General features: G+C 37.4%; 1 protein-coding gene across 3 annotated transcripts in view; it reads left to right on the plus strand.

Moving 5' to 3' along the window:
• Positions 1-20874, plus strand: part of RBM33 (RNA binding motif protein 33) — a 114759-nt gene that overhangs the window by 12585 nt on the left and 81300 nt on the right. For all 3 annotated transcript variants that reach the window (XM_069462372.1, XM_069462373.1, XM_069462374.1), the window contains exons 2-5: positions 6686-6764; positions 13674-13722; positions 16079-16155; positions 17745-18057. In XM_069462372.1, coding sequence (XP_069318473.1) covers positions 6686-6764; positions 13674-13722; positions 16079-16155; positions 17745-18057 — 518 coding nt within the window. The remainder of the gene's footprint in view (positions 1-6685; positions 6765-13673; positions 13723-16078; positions 16156-17744; positions 18058-20874) is intronic.

The following is a 20874-nucleotide window of genomic DNA, read 5'->3' on the forward strand; positions in this document are numbered from 1 at the left end:
CAAACTCCCAACCCCCAAACAAAGCGGGACATGTATCAGTCAATCCTCATCCTGCTAATACTCCAGGTTCATATACTCATGTTTTCAATTCCTTCTCTTTATTCCTTTGTACATTCAGTTAGTCAGCATGCTTTGAAACTTCTAAATTGGCAGTTTCTGGTTCATCCATTGTCTTATTCTCCACTCTGTTTCTTCACTATGATGTTCACCAGGTTTTTTTCCCCTTCTCCTTGTTGCTTGGTTTGTAGTTATTTTGTTTGACAGTTGTTTATGTTTTATCATGTAGTTGTTGCTGCTTTGTGGTGCTAGATTAATTTTTCTAAACTGCAGTCCTGTTGTGTATTAAGTATAGATTTTTCACGTTGGTTCTCCAGCAATATCCCGCATCTCTTCTGTCTGTTCCACTTCTCTCTGAGAGTCTCTTTCAACCTACTTGGACTCCTCACTGTGTTTGGGGCTTTTACAGCACTGTTCAGCCTCTGTGCTGTCATTTCCCTGGAGTGCGCATCTGCTTGACAAAACTCTGTCATTCTCAGCTGCATCTCAGTTATTATCTAGTCTGTCAAACCAAACTTGATTTTCCCCAGCCCCCATCATGTTGTATGTACTTCTTGTTTTGAAATGACCTCAAAATAATCTCCTGAGTTGAAGAAATTTTTACATAAATTTCAGTTACTCCATTAATTTCAGTTCAGTTGCTTTTTCTGCTGATAAAATAATATGAAACTTTAATGTTAGGTCATTAAATATGAAATGTCCAATTTCGAATCAACAGTGTAGTTTATTATATCTCAAATAAGAAGCACAATTAATTAAAGTGTGCACCTAAACTATGAACATGGTGTTGCCATCTTAACGGTAGCTTGTTTATGCCAGCAGTGAAGAATCCTGGAGTGCGAGTGGCGATGAAATTATGAAAGGTGTTTTGCACAGCTTGTTGAGAATTGAATATTGTTCCTTGCAAGAAGTGGTCCAAAGCCTGTAAGAAGTGGTAGGTAGTTGGCGCAAGGTCGGGTAAATATGGTGGATGACACAGAGTTTCCAAGTCCTGCTTCTGTAGTTTGAGCAGCGTTGTTCGTGCAACATGTGGTCGAGTGTTATCTTGCAAGAGGATTGGCCTGTCTCTGTTGACCAGTCTCAGCTGCTTAATTGCAAGCATCCTTATCATTTTGTCCAATTGGTTGCTGTAGACATCCATTGTAATCTACTGACCAGGTTTCATGAAGCTCTAGTGGATAATACCAGCACTCGACCACCAAACAGCACCATTAGCAGTTTTTGATGAATATTTGGTTTTGGACTGTGTTTGGGCACTTCATCTTTATCCAACCATTGTGCCACATGCTTGCAGTTGTCAAAAAGAATCCATTTTTCATCACATTTAGAAATAGTTTGCCTTTATGTGGTGACAGCAAAGAAAGGCAAGCTTTGAGACAATTTCTCTCCTGATGGAGCTTAATTTATGTGGAACCCATCTATCCGTCTTGTTTACCTTGACAGTTTGTACCTGCTGTCCCTCTCTGTCCCCTCTGCTGCTCTGTTTTTTTTTCCAATAGAGAACTGAAGTTAAATACCACATATTAGTTTGTTGGGATTACTTCTTGTAGAACGTAACCTACACAGAATAGATTTTTGTTGTCTTATACACCCCTGTATGTCAAGTGTCTAGAATAATGCCTGGCATATATTAATCAGGTGTTCAAGAAATAGTTGTCAAATAAATAAAGGACACAGGTTTCATGACCTCAGTTCTATTCATAGTTTCTGGTTAACTTGTACTCCATTATTTTGAAATGATCTCATAGCTAGTTTCCTTAGATATTTTATGGGGTCAATCCTTTGGGAAAATATTTTTAAAAATTGTTTCTGCATGATCGTGGCTTATGATTTTGGCTTTTGTGGATTTAACTCTCAGATCTCCAGGAAGTGCTATGTAGCAGGATGGCAGTTAAATTTCCTCTGGAATGCCTGCTCTGATGCAGTTTTAGATGAGCACAGGGATTCCTAACCCTAGCTATCTTACCAGCATTACTGAGAAGTTTTAAAACATAAAAAATAGAGCCTCCTGAATTAAAATTAGGGAAGAGGCCAAGGATTTGTATACTTGTTAACAAGATTTCTAGGTGATTGTCATTAGCTAGCCTGGCATATTTACTGGTATCAGCAGAATTGGATGCTCTAAATTTTTCTCTTTTTTTCTTATTTGTTTATTTAGTTATTTGAAATAGGATCTTCCCAATTTGTCCAGGCTGGGGTGCAGTGGCTATTCACAGGTGTGATCATAGTGCACTATAGCCTTGAATTCCTGGCTTCAGGCAATCCTCCTCAGCCTCCTGAGTAGTTGGGACTATAGGCACGGGCTACTGTGCCGGGCGGATGCTCTGATTAATTAGCAGTATCTGCCGTGGGTGATTGTGATCAATTCTTTCACTGTACCACTGTGAAAAAAGCCACAAATGAAAATTTGGCTTATAAGATGTTGGGACTTTGTTCATGTTTTCATAGATAGGGAAAGTTCCCTGTTTTCGTGAAATATATGTGATTTTTGATGTTTTTAAATTCATTGAGAACAATTTTATTTCCTAATATCCAAGAGAATGTTCCATGTGCATTTAAGAACATATATTCTGTTCTTTTTGGCTCAAATGCTTTGTATTTGTCTTATAGGTCTAGTTGCTTTATAGTATTGTTCAAATCTTCTATTTCCTTATTGATCTTGTATCTAAATGACCTATTTGTTATTGAAAATGGGGTGTCAAAGTCTGCAACTAATAACGTAGAACTATTTCTCTCTTCATTTTTGTCACTGCTACATATATTTTGGTGCTATGTTTTGGTGCATATACATTTATAATTGTTATATCTTGATGAGTTGACCCTTTTTGTCATTGTACAATATTGTCTTTTTAAAACAGTTTTGGACTTAAAATCTGTTTTGTCTGATATTAGTTTAGCCACACCAGCTCTCTTTTGGTTACTATTTGTATGCAATATTTTTTTCCCTTCTTTCACTTTCAACCTATTAATGTTTCTGGGTCTAATGTGAGTCTATAATAAGCAGCATATAGTTGGATCATGTTTCTTATCCACTCTGTGATGTGAGAGAACATAGTTGAATAGGAAATACCAGAAATTGTTCCTTCCAGTGAAACAATGTTGACCTAGCAAGAACTGTTTGAAGCAACTATTTTGTAACTCTAACACGGCTCTTGTCCACTGATGGGCTGGTACAGAAACTGTCTCTACTACTTCATCCCCCCTGCACTGAAGCAATTTCTCCTGCGTCTTTGTTCATTTTTTCTTTTCTTACTGGATCCAGGCATTTAAGGAAATGTGTCAGTCAGATTACTGGCTGACTAGGGAGGTAACAGAATGGAGACTGAAGTGACCGCACTCAAGAAGGAATGTAGTAAAAAGTCTTTGCAAAAATAGTTTGGAAGAGTCATTAAACAAGCAGACAAAAACCTTAATTAACAACAGTAATTTCTGGGGAAGGGGAGAATCTGATTTCTAGGGTTACTACAATATTCAAAATATCTAGTTGCCGCTGTTGTTTTTGATGAGAATTGGCCATTATTGCAGTTCCCTTGTAAGTGATGAGTCATTTATCTTTTGGGCTCTCAAAATTTTCTCCTTGTCTTTGGCTTTGAAACATTTTGACTGTGCTGTGTGTTTGTGGATCTCTGTGTTCTGTTTTCAGTTTGTTGAGCTTCTGGATGTATAAATGAATATTTTCCAATAAATTTAGAAGTTTTCAGCCATTATTTTGAGTATTTTTTCTTTTGCCTTTATATGCTCTCCTTCTGGTACTCCCAGTACACGTATGTTGGTGTGCTTAACGATGGCCCACATTTCTCTGAGGCCGTGTTCAGTTTTCCTCATTTGTTCTTGGATACATTATCTCTGTTGATCTGTTTTCAAGTTCACTGATTCTTCTGCCAGTTTCAGATCTATTGTTAAGCCCCGGCAGTGAATTCATTTCAGTTACTTTTCAATTTCAGAATTTCTGTTTGGTTCTTTTTAATAATTTCTGACTATTCATAGTCTTTATTCGTTGTGACAGTGTCATCATACTTTCTTTTGGTTCTTTGATCATGGTTTCATTTAATTCTTTGAACATATTTATAATGGCTACTTAAACATCTTTTTCTATTAAAGCTGACATCTGGTCTTCTCACAGGTGATTTCTGTTGCCTGCTTTATTTCTGATGGATTATAGGTTATACTTTCCTGTTTCTTTGATGTCTTGTAATTTTTTTGTTGGAAACTGAACATTTTAGATGATATGTTGCAGCAACTCTGGTGCTGGTCTCCCTACTCTCCCACCCCCGGGCTTGTTACTGTTGCTTGCTGTTGACTCCTTTGTTGACTGGCTGGGTTATTTTAGAGACATCTCTTCTCACCTCCCAACACCACCCCCCCCAAACCCTCCAACTCCTGCAGTGTGAATCTTCTGATGTTGTTCCTTGGGGACGGGGGTGGGGGCACAGCCTTAGGCACACCCACAATCACCCTGGGATGACGATGGCTTTGGCAGGGCCATTTTTTGACTGTCTCTTTCTCTGACTACACCTTCCACAATGCCTTGGGGCATAAATTGCTTTATGGATGGAGCCATTCACCTTCAGGCTCCTTTGAATGGATAGTGTCTGTGGTTAGTGTTTAAGGTTTGTTCAGACCCAGGCATAGGCCTTTCCCACCTGTCTCTTTCTCCCTTTCTCTCCTGCATAGCAGCTGGTCTACAGTCTGTCTCTGTGTCTGTAGTTACTCTCACACTCTCCTCCTAATTACCTCTCACCGAAGCTCTCACTGGTTTTGAGAGCACCCTTTGGCTTGAAGTCAGTTCCTTTGGGAGAGTTCTGGAGCTCTCTGTTTTAAGGCCTCCCCACTCCTCTGCCCCCAACTCTCTGAGCCATAGCTCTTATGCTGTGGGTGGGGACAGTGGTATACTGGTCTCTAGTGACACTGTGGCTTTAGGAGCTGAGCACCTGGGGGATGAGGGTAAGGCAGCAGCCCCAGGTCTGTTCAACTTGATGCTGTTGGTGTGGGACCCCCAGCCCACAGGGCTGGGGCTATGTAGGCCCAGCAGTGTCTGTCCCACAAATGGGACCTGGGTGGAAAAAGGCAGCCCCGCACCTCTCACTCACACTCTTACCCAGAACTGAGCCTCAACAATCGGTAGATGGGTGTAGGGTGAGAAATGCAGAGGTCCTGGCCTTCCAGCTGGATGCTGGGAGGAGGGATCCTGGTGTTCTTGGGCACACTAGTCTCGAGTGGAGTCTCAGCCTTACTGAGCTTCTGGGGGAGGTGGGAGTGGGCCCCAATTCAAAAACCGTGAATTCTTGCCTTTGCTCTTAACAAATTTTGATAGATTTCTGGATTAAGAGTCTTTTCATTTGCTGTATACCCTGAGAATCATTTCCAGAGGCTTTAGATGGTTGTTTTTAAAACAGTTTTCACCAGGTTCACAGGGAATGGGCCCATGGAGCTCCTTAGGCTTGTCATGTGGGAAGTGGAACTCACTGTTTTTTCACTCTAGGATTTTTATCTTTTTTTTAAAGCACCAGTTCTGTTTGGTAGTGTTTGGTAAGAATTGATACATTACTTCATTAGAACTTTATTGGTTAGTTTCCAGCTCCATGTTGGGAAAATTCCTAAAGCTTTATAGGTGTTTACATCATCTGGCCCTGCCTACCCCTATGTAGACTCTTTCTGGGGAAAGTTATTTCTGTCTGCTGCTGCTTCTCAACCCTCTTTGCTTGTATGTGTGCCTACGACAAAGAACATTATTTTCCATTCTTTGAGTTTCCTAATAATAAGAATAACTTTATATCAGGTGCCACCCATTTGTCAGTTCCTTTATTTTAAAATAGATTGTCACATTTAATCTTCCAGCAAATTTATGAAATAGATAATAGCTTCATTTTATAGCACAGTCCATTTCAGTAGCCCCTTGACACACGTGGCCAGCAGGCACTTGAAACGTGGCCTGTCCACACTGGGGGGATGCAAGATGTGCTATGCATGCAAAATACGCACTTAGTGTGGAGAAAGTGTAAAAGATCCTGTTAAGGTTTTCTGTATTGCTTATATGTTATAATGATATTTTAGGTATACTGGGACAAATAAAATAATATTGTTTAAATTTCATGGGTTAAAGTTTCACCTGTCTCTTTTTACTTTTTAAAAATCTGCCTACTGGAAAACTTAAAATTATATACGTGGCTTGCATTATATTTCTGCTACTCACCACCTCTGCTTCATTTAAATAGAGTCTTAGCTTTCATGATTTGGAAAAGTGTGAAGATTACAAAAAGTATTATAAAAGTCTCTAAATTATAGCAAATCAGCATTTTTTTCTTTTATGCAGTAAAAAAAATACACTCAACTCATTTTATAAAGAAAACATTTTACTAAAGTTTGTGTTCTTAAGAAAACTCTGTTCTATTAGTGATTTTTCATGCCTAATAGTGGTCAGTAAATTCATTTTCTTTGTGTAGTTTTGTATTTTTACAATTTGTAATTATTAAATGGCTAGTGCATTTGTGACGGTTGTATATGGAACTTTGGTAATTTAAAATGTCAAGTCAGAATCTTCATGCAAGTTGTTTTGGTATTGGAGTTGTTTGTATTCTATCTCTGTTTTAATTCAGTAAAACTGACTTCAGTGCACTCTTCCTCACAGATGACGACTTTGACCAGTTTGATAAGCCTGGTGCGGAACGGTCCTGGAGAAGAAGAGCTGCTGATGAGGATTGGGACAGGTATGTACCCACCTGTGCTTCACGTGCACGTCTGTGCTGAAGTTTTGTTATTTTGTCAGTTGGCTGCAAGAGAGGTAGGTTGGTTGGTTGGTTTATTTATGTCTTTAATTGCTGGACAGTATTGCCTGAAAGCAGAGAGGTCTTTACTGAACAGTGTGTTGGTTACCTGATGCCTTTTCTGGGTGGGCTTATTCCTACTGGGCTAGACTGAAGGCTTTTCAGGTAAAAAGCTGCCTGATGGGCTCCTGTTCTTGTCTGTGCTGTATGCAGGGCTGCCGGCAGGACACAGGTCTTCCTTTCTCTCTCTGTGTGTGTACAGTGATGGTACTGACTTTGTGGGCACCAGAACCATTATGGGAGTAGTTGTATGCCAGAGTTCCTTTCTCTCCATGTTGTACCCAATATTTGGCTAGACTTTAAATTTTTGCCATTCTAGTTATGTGTAGAATGTTACCTTACTAATTTTAATTTGCATTTCCTGATTACCAGTGAAGATGAAAATATTTGTTTAGGAATACACACGTGCACACAATAAAAAAAAAATCCACAGTGATGACAGATGTCAATTCAACACAGTGGTTACCTCTGGCAAGAAGTTCCAATAGAAGTTAGAAGATGTGTGCTGGGAGAAGTACACAGTGGGGCTTAATGTGAGTAGTGAGGTTGAGAAATGATGACTATTCTTTACGACGTTCTTAACTTCTTAAATACTGTGTTGAGGAAATACAAAAATTACTTTGAGTTGCAGTCAATTTGAAAACAGTGATGCCCTACAAGTATAATGCCCCCAAAATAATCTGTCATGAAAACTCACTCTTACAGTCTTCATAAAGTTGATTGCTTTTCTGTGACCCATGCAATGTATTGTCAGGATTCTTTAGAGAAACAGAACCAATAGGAGGTATATATATATAGTTACATAGAAAGAGATTTATCATGAGGGCTTGGCTCATGCAGTTACAGAGACTGAGAAGTCCCGTGATCTGCAGGGCCGGTTCTGTAGTTCCAGTTCAAGCCCAGAGGCCTGAGAACCGGGGGAGCCAGTGATATAAGTCCTAGTCTGAGCTTGAAGGCCTGAGAACCAGAAGCGCTGATGTCCGCGGGCAAAAGAAGTGTGTGAATTTGCCTGAACTCTAACTTTTTGGATGATGTCTGCCCACATTGGTGAGGGTGAGGGTGGATTTTCCTTACACAGTTTACTGATTTAAGTACTAATCTTCTCTGGAAGCACCCTCACAGATATTCACAAAAATAATAGTTTTACTGGCTATCTGGGCATCTCTTATCCCAGTCAAGTTAACATAAAATTAACCAACATTCAGTCTATAAAGAAATCAATTAGCACTTAGAACTAAGTCTTTTCTATAAAAGAAATTGTCTTACCAGGAAGTATTCAAGCTAGTTTTGTTTAAAAGACTGTGATGGTAAGCCGAATAAAATATAAAGTGGTTCTTTTACTAGTTTACTCGTCATTTGGAGTTCCTCTTTAAATTGTCTGTTCATTATCTATGTTTTTCTTTTTCATTGTTTGTTTTTTTGTTATTGACTTTAGAGATTCTTTATACTTTAGTTTTTGTTGCTTAGAGATACCTTCCCTCAATCTGTGGCACATGTTTCCTTAAAATATAGTCTTTAAATAGATTGTTCAAAATAACAGTCAAATTAATCTTTTTATTTTTTTGATTAAAATGTGAAACAAATTTATTTGGAAATGTTTTTCAGACTTACAAGCAAGTCGCAAGAATAACATAAAAACTCCCACTTAACCTTCTCTTAGACTTACTAGCTGCTTTTTGTCATAGAATCCATGTTACCGTTCTCACTCTTTACTTGTATGTAAAAGTTCTTTCCTGTACTGTTTGGCAGTAGGTTGTAGGCACCATGCCCTTTACTTCTGAATGTTTCAGTGTCTGTTTTTTAGTGTGTATTTCCCAAGAACCGGGATTTTCACTTACATAAATATTGTATAATATTTAAAGTCAGGAAGTGTAGCAAGCGTCCAGTTCTGTTTTTTAATCTACAGTGGTTATTCAGATTTTTCAGTTTGTCCTTTCTAGCCAAAAAAAAAAAAAAAAAAAATTTTTTTTTGTTCTGGTTCAAGATTCAATGTGGGCTCATTCGGTGCATTTTTCTCCCATTTGTTTCTTAATGTGGAAGAATTCTGTAGCCTTTGTCTTTTATGACTTTGGCATTTTTTGAAGAGTGCAGGTCACTTATTTTGTAGACTAACCCTCAGTTTAGGTTTGTTTATGTTCCCTCATGACTAGATCCAGACTGTGCACTTCAGTCAGGAGTGCTGGGTGGGTGGTTCTGTGGCCTCCCTAGGGCACTCTGCAGGAGGCTCGGAAGGGACGTCCGTTAAGGCGGTTCTGCTTTTTGTCCTTAAGACGCTCTTCTCTCCTCTGTATTCTGGATGTGTCCTCCATGTCTCTATGAAAGTTTAAATTTTTTTTTACAGATAGATATATAATCTACCTGGAATTGATTAAATTGATTGATCTTTAACTTACAGAGAATTTCAAGCATATGTGAAAATAGTGCAGTGAACTCTACCATCATCAGGCTTCACCAATTACCAGTATGTAGCCAGCCTTGTTTTATCTGCACTTTCTACAGCCCCCCTCAAGTCACAAGCAGAATTTCTTCTGACTTCAGAATGTATCTCTCTAAAATGAAAGAGTTTCCAAATATGGCCACAATAGTTATTGTATCTAGGAAATAATTACTTATTAATAAATATCTTGTTAGTGTTCACCTTTCCCTGATTGTCTTATTTTTATGTGTGTGTGTGTGTGTATATGTATGCATATGTGTATATACATATATAAAATACATGTATGAGTATATTATGCATGCAGTGTAGATACTTGTCTGTGTACTTTTTTTATTGTTGGAATTGAGTCCAAATAGGGTCCATATATCGTAATTAACTTGTATGTTTTTCAAGTGTTGTTTCATCTTTTGTTCTGTGTACTTTTTGGTGAAGAAACAAGGTGGTTTGTCTTCCAGAGTTTCTGCTTCTGCTGATCGCATGCCCTGAGGTGTCTTCAGTGTGTCCCTTTACCCCTTGTATTTCATGTCAGCTAATAGTCAGATGCAGAGGTGGCTGGGATTTTGGGCTTGAGTTTGGGGAGGGCAGGGCTGGCTGTGTCTCAGCTGGGGTGTGGGAGCCACATGGGTCTGGTGGCCTTAGAGTGGTGATACTCCCTCCTTTTCGCTTACCTGTGGTACTTCTACAAACTATTTGGTTCTTCTGAAGTACAGATTATACAGAAAAGACAGGATAGGTGATTGATTCTTTCCTTTTATTTACCAACTTTCAAAGTAATAAGTCAGCCTTAGCATACTCCAGGGGTGTTTTATTTTTGAATCATTTTGAAATCATAGATTCAGATATTGGTTGTATTTAATCTATTGCAGTTGTAATATTATCTTTATTGGTGGTCAGATTGCTCCGATATTTGTTCAGTTGGAATTTATCCGGGTTGGCTCCTAAGTCCATTTGACATGACTTAGCTGTCTTTGTCAGCTTTCTTGCTTTCCGCTCTGATGGAACTTGGTTTTGGTCATGGTGTGAGACAGGGTCCTAGTTTTTTACTGTTTTCCTCGGTATGAATAACAGTTGTCCCAGTATTGTTTATGAACAAGCTTCCTTTTTTCACTATCTTCAGTGACAGGTTTGCGTATATGAAGATTCTGTCACGTGTATTTATTTGATATGGGTAGGCATAAAACAGCCTCTTTATGCTGAATTATAGGGCATACATTTGGAAGTTAAGGAGAAGAGTTTGTCAGAAATTGTTATAAGAAGCTCTTGCTGCTATGTTGCATTAATGGTAGGTATATTTGGAAGAATATGTCATTACTGAACCAGCACCTGAACATTTTAAGTTTAAAGATGTGCGTGTCTCATCTGTGTTCAGGCAAGAAAGAGACAGCACACACAAAAGTTTTAACAAAATAATTTAATGAAGGGGGACTATATACAGGGCAGGGTTTGAGAATTACTGAGGCTGTGAGCACCCAGGGAGTAGGTAGCAGTACCCCAGCCGGTGGGAGTGGTGTCCTAGAGCCCAGTGAGAGCTCTGGGGGAGGAGAGGCAGTAGTCTCTGTCCCCTCTTGGTGCAAGTGAGAAGGGAGGGACCAGACTTTCTCCTCCCACTTGGTGACTTTCTTTCAGTGCCTCCCATTGGCTGACCCTGTCCAGAAGCCAGAGGCTGGGACACCGTGTGTTGCAGTCCAGGCACAGAGCAGGCAGACAGGAGAGTGGACTGGTGTCGGGAGGACCCCGAGACAGTGATGGACCCATGCACAGTGGTCTACTTGTCACTTTGACTTACAATTTTGAAAGGCTGCAGCCAAGTGGCTGACAACAGACACTTGTTTCCCAAAAATCGTCTTTCAGGATACTTCTGTTTTATTTTATTTTTTTATTTGATTTGGAGTTGGAGAGTGGCACTGAGTCCCCACCGTGGGGGCTGGTGGACCCATTTCCCCCTTTTCTGTTTATAAATAAAGTAAAAATATACTTCCTTTCAAAGAACTGATTGTCTCTTATCTTTGATAAATATCTGCTGAAAACGTTGTTCTTACTCAAATAATGATTACTGGCGTGGAATCTGCATTGAGCACAAACCTATTCATCAGCCAGTGCTCATTTCGTTTCCTAGATGAGCTGCTGTTGGTGTCACTCAGTGTGACTGCGCACTCCTTTGAAACTACCAGATGTGGACCAGTCACTTCTGTTAGTTCATTATTTTTGGCAACAGTCGATATACTTTTGGTAGTTTCATATATTTAATAAGTTTCTTCTCTTATATGTATGTCCTTTATGAGGATGCAACCTTATGATGGCAATAAGAGGAGTATGTTCAGTTTCTTTGGGGTATGTGCGTAGTAGTTAGGACTTGGGCTCTGAAGCTGGACTGAGTTCACCTGGTGTCACCACTTGCTACCTGGGTGACCTTGGGCAAGTTATTTGACATCTCAGTATCTCTGTTTTCACCTTTAAAAAAATGGGGATGATGTCAGTATCTACCTGATAGGGTTATGATGTCATTTAAAAAGCTAGTACATGTGAAACACTTTGCACGGTGCCTGGCACAGAAGTATGGTGAGTGGATGTTGTTGATTGCTTGAGTTATTCATATTATTTATGCTTGTTGGAGTCCCGTGGTGTAACCCTGCTGTCTCCCAGCCTGCTGTCTTGGTAGTCATGGAAACAAGTGCTAGTCTCCATTTGCTCTGTATTACACTCATTTTGTGACTTGTATAGTTATCATTTTTCTTTTAAAAATGTTTTTGTTTAGAAAAAATAGGTAGTCATTAAAGGGTGATTTCTTCTTTCCATGTACTTTTCTTTATCTTGTCAGCAAAAGGCACAAATACTTCCTAGAGTTTTGCTTGTATCACTGTTAACACCTGTTCTTATTACTGTCTCATTACTGTGCCCTGGGAAAATGGTACTACCTTCCATTTTCAGTTAAAGTGATGGTGGACAGGGATGCTTGCTTCAAGGACGTGCTGTGTGCTTTTGGCCATCTAGAATCAAATTCTCAAATGGGGCTATTGTAAATATTGTTGGCAGACAGTGTTTTTTCCCCCCTGCCTCTGGAGGATAATTGTAACACTGAAGATACAAAATTTGTATTTGTAGAAGATTAGTGGTTTAAAAGTGTTGGAAGAAGCCCTATGCTGTTCTCTTACCAACTGTCTTACACAGGTCTGTGAAAGATTGTTTATTCAGGGGCTGCCCTTGTATTGCATCTGTCACTGCTATGGGACCTTAGGCAAGTTATTTAATGTCTTGTCCTTATTTTCTTTCTTTCTATCTGGAGATGAGGGCATGGGACTTACTGCAGATAATGTAAAATAACTAAGAAAGTCTTTAGTGCATGAACTAAATGATTTGTCCAGTTTCTAGCTCTAAAAGGTATATGAAAACATGCATTTCTGTTACAACTTCACATATATAGCAAGATAGCACGTAAAAAATAAATGTGGTTTTTGAGTAAAATAATGCTGGTGATGATCTCTCAAAGCTTACAGAATTTTGTAACCAGAACCTCATAAAAAAAGAATAACAATCCTTAGAATATTGGTGTATGTAGTTCAACCTCCATGGGCATTTGCACCCAGAATCAGTCAATTTGATTGTTTCCTCCCTCTGTATTCCTATGTGTTGGCCTTTAAAGACATTTGCTTCTAAGAGATTGATTTACCCATAATTCAAAACATAATCCAGTGATAGCCATCTTTATCAAGCAAAATGATTTTTTAAAAAAATAAATGCAGTGGAAAATGTCTTCAGCTTCTTGATTTGCTAAGAGTTTCTATTTTAATTAGGCGAAAACCTGCTCCCAATCACTTCAGAACAGAAATATGCTGGAAAAAATTGCAAAAGACTGATAGAACTTCCATGCTATGCAAAGATAATCCCTTTAGTTACCGTGATTTGATTTCGTGTCCTCATCTTTTTTAAAATTTTTAATTTTTTTTAGTTTTTATCAGTTTGAGTGTCAAATGGTCTCTTGTGGTTGGTTTTTATCTTATTGGGCATCTTTTCCTGTCTCATCATGGGTTTTTAAAGATAGGAGAAAGCTTAAGATATTGCTTATTATAGTTTCTTTTACTTATTATTCGATATGTCCAAAGAGATTAAGATCTCATAGTGAGGTACAAAACTAAGATTGGAAATGTAGTGAGCCACCTCCTATAGCAATGCCTTAAAAGACAGAGTGTTCTCTATGCATTTGAAAATACATTGTTTTAATTAATAAAGGAAAAGAAAAGTATAGCAGAGTTAACATGAAAATACCCAAACCCTTACTTTGGTAAAATTTGAGTGACCTACACAATTTTTAGTCTTACAAGGATAATCATTGACATGTCTCCTTTTTTTCCCTCCAGTGAACTTGAAGATGACTTACTTGGAGAAGATTTGCTATCTGGCAAAAAGGTAAGAAATATAGGTCCTTCTGAAATGAAGCAATAGTCATGTAGTTGTACTGAAAATATTGGAGTACATCACTTATGCATGGGATGTGTTACTGGAAAGTTGTGTATAGGTTAAAATTTTGTAAATTGAATTATTTTTCAAGTACACAGAGAGTTGACTGTTCATTAGTAAATTCTCTAGTTATTGTAACTAAAGAGATAAATCCTCTGAAGCAAATATTTTGTTTCCTACTATGTCCAAAGCACTCTAGCAGGTATTGGTTTTGTGACAACAGTAATATAAAACTACTCCTTGCCCTGTAGGAGCTGAACAATTGGAGGTTAATATTTTGCATACTGGTTCTGGATTTCACTTTTTGGGGGCATTCAGAGATAAGCTTAAAGATGAACATACTGATATATAGCAAACATTCAAATAAATAAGAATAAGTCTAAAACCTAACATAGATTTTTAAAAAGCCTTTTCGATCAAGTAAAAAAAACTTTGAAGCAATTATCTTTAAGTGTGTATCTGTTTATACATATCACTCTACCAATATATTTCAAATATAATAAAACATATATAAAAAGTAGACGTGCAAAAAAGCAAGAGATGAAAGTGAAATACTGAATTTTTTATTTAATAGTTTAAAAACACTATTCTCATTTAATATCAAGATATTTCTTTACACTTAGTTTTTAAAAGATTTCAAGTTAAGGTCTACTAGAGGAAGTGCCAGTTCTGCCACTTTCTTATAACTTACTATGTTACATTATTAGCACTATTTGTTTTAAACTTACTATACTTTCCTTTTTCTTTATTAATAATAAAAATTATTTTAAAGCGCATGAATATGTTTTAGGATTCTCTTAAAGCCACTTTTTCTTCCTGTGTTGTTTTTTATGGCATCATCAGCATATAGGTGGCCTGGCCTCAGACTACCGCAACTTCCCTTCCTTCAGATGGCTCTGTCATCATCTGTAGCTCCAAGAATTAGTTTAGTTATGTGTAAATCCACTTCGTTTAATAGAAGTAAAGTGAAAGCCTAGTAAGAGAGTCCCAAGGGACTCAGTCTTTCTTTGTCATGCGGGGAAGATGGTTCTGTTTTCTGACTGTATCAGTGGATTATTTTGCACACCCCTTGAAATGCTCTCACTTAATCTTTTGTACCTGAAGTGGATACTTTTTCCTTTGTATTTCTTTAAGATGGTTTAACAAAGAATAACAATTAGATTCTAAAAAGGTTTAAATGTAGTAAAATATTTTCCCATGAAGTTGGATTTCTATCTCTGTGTATCCTGGTTTGCTCTGTGTTTCTTTCCAGGGAGTTCCACTGGCCATAATTCCCCTGTGGTGTGCACATATTTTCCTCTTATAAAAGCTTTGGTCAGTATTCTTATGAATGAAGATAGAAGAGCACTGTTTGATAGTAATACTGACTATTCAGGGGAAGTGATCTTACTTGTTTTTATTTGATGAGTTGATTTTTGTAACTTGGTCACATTTGGCTGAATCCGGAGCACCCTCGGTGCTGGTGCGTTCTGATGGTCTCAGCGAGAAGGGCCCGTCCCCTGCTTGGGACGTTTTGGAAGTTTGTTTACTTTGGAACAGTTTTAATGTTTCTCTCTGATTTCTTCTTCTCCTCTGTTTTTTCCTAACATAAATACATTGTATGTTGTAGGAATCAAAGCGTTCCAGGAATATAAAAAAGAGCCTAAAAAAATAGATATAAGTGGCCGTGGCTAACATTTTGCCTTCTGTCCTTTCATTCTTTTTCCTTGTATTTTTAAATATAATTGAAACACTGTATGTCAAACATTACTTCTTTTTAATTTAACATTGTTAAATTAACAGTGCCCTCTTGTCATTAGGCATATAATGGCTACATCATATTTCAGTGTTTGTGCACACTAAAGTCTATCTAGTCATTTCTGTGTGCATCTACTTAATTCTAAAATTACACTGTTTATGTTGTTTTCAATGTTTAGATTTTGGATACTAATTCTTAAATTTAGTCATCTTTTAAGAATACTCTTCTTTTTTTGTGTATAATAAGGAAATATTGTTTGTAAGGGTCCACTAAAGGACCTCTTACCTTTTTTCTTTTGTGTTAGATTTAGAATAAATATGCTCATTGCACTTGCCGCTTCTATACTTACTTGCCTGTGGCATCTAAACATTAGTCCGGGGGAGGTAGTGAAGATGCCATGTGTGGAATACTTTGATTGTTCGCTGGTGATATCAAAGGGAGAGAATCTGGATGGCAAACGTTTTAATATTGTAAGATTAGAAACAGTCCCATCAATGTAATTTTGCACTTTTGTAACAAGTCTTTGTGGAAGTGACACATATTAATTCGATTTCTTATTTTAATTAGAATCAGTCGGATTTGTCAGATGAAGAGCTAAATGATGATCTTTTACAGAGTGATAATGAAGATGAAGAAAATTTCAGGTACTCAGCATTACTTCATTAAAATGTTCTTTATTTAATTAAACTGACATGAACTGTTTGTAATTTATAATTATAATGGGATATAATTGAATAATGTGGTATTATATCTTTAACATATTATTATATTCTAAATGGAATATTGGTATAGCTGGGAAAGCCACATGGATTGTTCTATAAACAGATCAGCTGTTTAAAATTAGTAGGTCTTGCATTTAATGACCTCCATGCATGTTCTGTTCAGTTTAGGTTGTGAAAGCTCAGTACAGATATGTACTGCTCTTCAAAGAATTTTTTTATTTGGATGGAAGGCATTGGCCTCAGACGCTTAATCCTTTTGGTTGCAGTTTGATGTTGCTGACTTTGTTCACGTTTCAGGCAATTTTTATTTACACGTACCTGTTTACTGAATTACCATTTTGAAAATTCGTTTGGATTGTATTTTAGATTTGAGTTGACTGAATATAATGAATGCCTTTCTGTTGTTCACATAGTAAGCCGTATTGTAAGAGAGGAGAGAGATACTTAGTATATTCTGGTAGGTGGAATAATTTTTTGCGTTTTAGAAGAAACACTGGGAAAGTAATAAACACACTTCTTGGTTGTAAATATAATTAACAGTTTATGCCATTTGTTACTGAACCATGGATTTGTAACAGATTTTCTAACATAAAGTAGTTTTTGCGGGTAAAAATATAGTTTTAAATTATTCAAACAGTTAAATAAATTTCCCAGTTCCATTCTTTGACATCACTATTATATTTTGATCTTTTGACTGAGTTACATTGCCACTGAGAAATATACCATTGGAGTATTTTAGTCATAGTGTCTTGAAGTATGTGATATATTCAATTTTTTGTTAGAATTGGATATTAATATGTGTGAACATAGATTTATCTGCACAATCTTGCGTTTGAAATGTTATCTTGCACCTTATTGTCTGGCATTTAGCTGTTATGATTTATTGGTTGGATATGATTCTTTGTAGTTTAAAATCCTCTTTTTTATTTTACTCAGAAATTATGAACCATTTTTAAAAGGTGTTTGTGACCAGTATAAACTATTTGAACACTGAAATGTATTTCATACATATTTTTAACATTTTGATTTTTTTAAAACGAGTTTATAATTTGTACCATAGATATAAAAAAGAAAAATTGTTCTTAAAATTCCAACTGATTTTCTGCTTATACAATAATATTCCTGTTTTTATAGTTTAAAATCTTAGCAAACATATTCCATCTATTTTGTTCTATAAATTAGAATGAAATATAGTCTGTTTGATTTCAATTATGGGCTTTTGCAAGTCAGACCTGCTTCCTCATCTGGTTGATGGGATGCTTTTGGTCAGATAACCTGCAGCTGATGATAAGTGGGAGCGCTACCTGCGTGCTGAATCTGGGGCGCTGGCTCAGTGTAGCACATTGGGCTTTGTTTTCCTCATTGTTGGGGTAACTGTGCATTTATCAGTAACTGGAATAACTTTTCACCAATCATAGTTTAAATCTTTGTAACAACTAATTTGTATAATGATTTAGTGTTGAGCTCCACTCTCATTGGGTGCCTTTCTTTGTATTTTTTATCTTCTCTAGTTCTCAGGGTGTGACAATTAGTCTCAATACCACATCTGGCATGGTTACATCATTTGAACTGTCTGACAACACTAATGACCAATCTGGAGAACAGGAATCTGAGTATGAACAAGGAGAGGATGAACTAGTGTATCACAAATCTGATGGATCTGAATTGTATACTCAAGAGTACCCAGAAGAAGGACAGTATGAAGGCCACGATGCTGAGTTGACAGAAGACCAGATAGAATATGTGGAAGAGCCAGAGGAGGAGCAACTTTACAGTGATGAAGTGTTAGACATTGAAATCAATGAACCCTTAGATGAATTTACAGTGAGTCTTTTCTCCTTTGTATGGCCAAAGATAACCTGGCTTCCCATGCATAGGTTTCTAGACTGATTTGAAATCTATTTCCCTCCCTTGGGAGGGAGGGAAATTAGACCTTATTATCACTGTCTGCCAGTTTCTTTATCTGAGCTATGACAAAGTTTGTGTTGACAGCTTGTTTGGCTAAAGGTAATGCTCCTTTGTCATTCTGGAAGGCTGCAAAGAAACGTGACCTTGAGGATTGCACCCTAAGGAAGAAAACAGCTTTGTGTGGTGGAGATACCCTGTCAATTGTTAGAAGTACTTAATGCAGAGCTTTTATCCAGGCTTTAGACAAGATCTGATAAAGTCCTTCTAAGGTGAAAAGATTATTGACCTGCTAAAGACATCTTTAAGGTGCTATATTCCAAAGTGATTGATGCCCTGTTCATTCATCCTTTTTGTAACTGAGAGCTGTCTAAACCTGAATAAAGAGATTGGAGGTTAGTTAGGAAATGTCACATATGATCTGTTATCTATAATCGGGAAGCAAAGATTGTGCTGATTTTTATTTTAGAAAGATGGTTTTGGTAGGTAGTTTTTTTTTTTTTTTTTTAAGTTGAACCATCAAGACAGAAAAAGGATTGCTCATCTCTGTTAATGAGTCATGATCAAGAGATTTGTTTTTTAAAATAAACAATGCAATTTATGAGGACAGGACATGATCTCAGTAGTTGCCGTAGAATCCTAGGGTTTTCAGGAGCACAGGGTCCCCGGGAGGCACAGGGCACAGGGGCTGCGGGGGTGGGGTGGAAGTGGGCAGAGCCCACCTTCTTGAGCCTGCTGGCCGTAGGAAGAGCTCTGCTTCCGTCGCTTATGTCTTCAGAGTAAGCTTGCAGTCCACAAAAAAGTTCCAAAATTGCTGAAGCTTGGTCCTTGATAGATATATATATATATATATGAGAAATTTTGAAGGGGATTGTTTATGTGGAGCCTTGCAATGTTTAGTTGCAGTCATGATTGTGTTAATATTTAGGTGTCTCAATAATTTTAAGATTTGATTTTTTTTTTGAATGCTTGCTCTTCAGTAGCTATAGTATTGAAAAAATGTTTGTAGTTTTGGAAAATAGAATCATGTACAAGGTACCATGGCAGACTTGTTATTTCAATAACCCTGTAATGATTTGTTTTAGTAATAAATCCCTCTCTAGTGTAGACAGGTCCTTCTTGTTTACTGGTGTGTTTGTATACTTTCTTAAAGTGGGACGTGGTAATTTAAAATGCTTTTTGAAAATTAAATCAAGATCTTTTAGAAATGTGCCATTATTCCCTAGTTACAGTATTTTATTATTTCTACTACTTACCAATAAAATAAGATGATTGGGTAATCACTCTGGGCTCCTTACGCCCTGTAAATTCAATAGTTTAACAAATCTTTACTGATGTCCAAGCACGGCGGACACCAATAATTGTTAAACTATTAAATGAAACATGGGATTTGCCTGTGGACTTAGAATTTAGTGGAAAAAAATCACAATGTGGGAAGTGTTTGATAGAACGTGTGTGTGTGTGGCCGCAGAGGTGGTTCCTCTCGCTTTGGCATTCTTGGCAGAGTTTGTTGTGAAGAGAAATTTTAGTGAGGAATTTCCCTCTCATGTTCCTTTCTCAAACTTGAGGTTACATCTGGACCCCAGTTGTAATGGAATCCAACTTAATTATCCAACTTCTTGTGGTCTAAGATTCAGATATTGAAAAGAATAAAATGTGGCAATTTAATACTCATAGTACTTTTCTACATTAAAGTGAATTGTTTTTCAGAATTTAAAAGAACCTTAAAGCAAAAAAGCTTTACGTAGAAATTCTGAGAGTGTCCTTATGTTTGTACGGAGAGTGGTAAACTTCAGAGGTGGGAGTAATAGTTAAGTCTTTCTCTAAGCAGTTGCAGCTTACCTTAATGCTCTGGCGTTACAGTCATGGGCATTGTTTTTCCCGTTATTGGAATGGTCTGCAATGGCTGCTGCCTTGCATAGGAGGAGAGACACAGGATTAAACTGAAGTGCTCCTTTCCTGCTGTCCTCGGGCTGTCACTAGTGCACAGGTCGTGTATTAGTCATGTGACTAATGAACACATGGGTAGATTGTGTCCCTATGTACCCCAGTGGTATTTTAGTTTATTAATGATTTATATAACTGTGTTTTGGTTTTTTTGGTCCTAGTTAGGATTTGTTAACCTGTGCACTAAAGCCAGATTTGAACTCTGAAATGTGGATCACGAGCATGTTCTTTCTACTGGAGCCCCACCTGTAAAATCCCATGGAGGGGCTTTTGCGCCTAAGTTGGTTATGCACAAAACCACAGCCTTTACTGCTGGAAAGGACACTGTTACCTGTGAAGAAAGGAAGGGCCAAAGCCATTTGAAAGAGCTGGTAGCACAGCTCTGGTGAGCTTTCCTGTAACAACCCTAAGTAAGGTCCTTAAGTTCGTGAATTTTGTTGGTGCTGGTCTTGAGAGTGAATTGTGATTTCATTTTAAAATTTTTACTTTTGATTGTTATTATAGTAAGGAATGTATATTGCTTTAGTCAACGAACTATTAGAAAATTGTCGGGTGACTTATATTTTAAGTGCAATCAGTTTATTTAGGGCCTCTAAAATGAACATAGAGATTTCATAAAAACTGTCCTGTAGAAACAATTTCAGGTTGACAATTTATGTAAAGGGTAGCAGATTTTTGTTTCCTGATGAGAATCCAGTGGCATAGACTATGCTTCGTTGTATATTGGCTGAAAATTTTGATTAGCATTATCTGGCCTTATTTGAAATCTGAGCATTCTGCTACCAGTGA

Source organism: Eulemur rufifrons, chromosome 29 (assembly GCF_041146395.1).
Source record: "Eulemur rufifrons isolate Redbay chromosome 29, OSU_ERuf_1, whole genome shotgun sequence".
Classification (NCBI taxonomy): domain Eukaryota; kingdom Metazoa; phylum Chordata; class Mammalia; order Primates; family Lemuridae; genus Eulemur; species Eulemur rufifrons.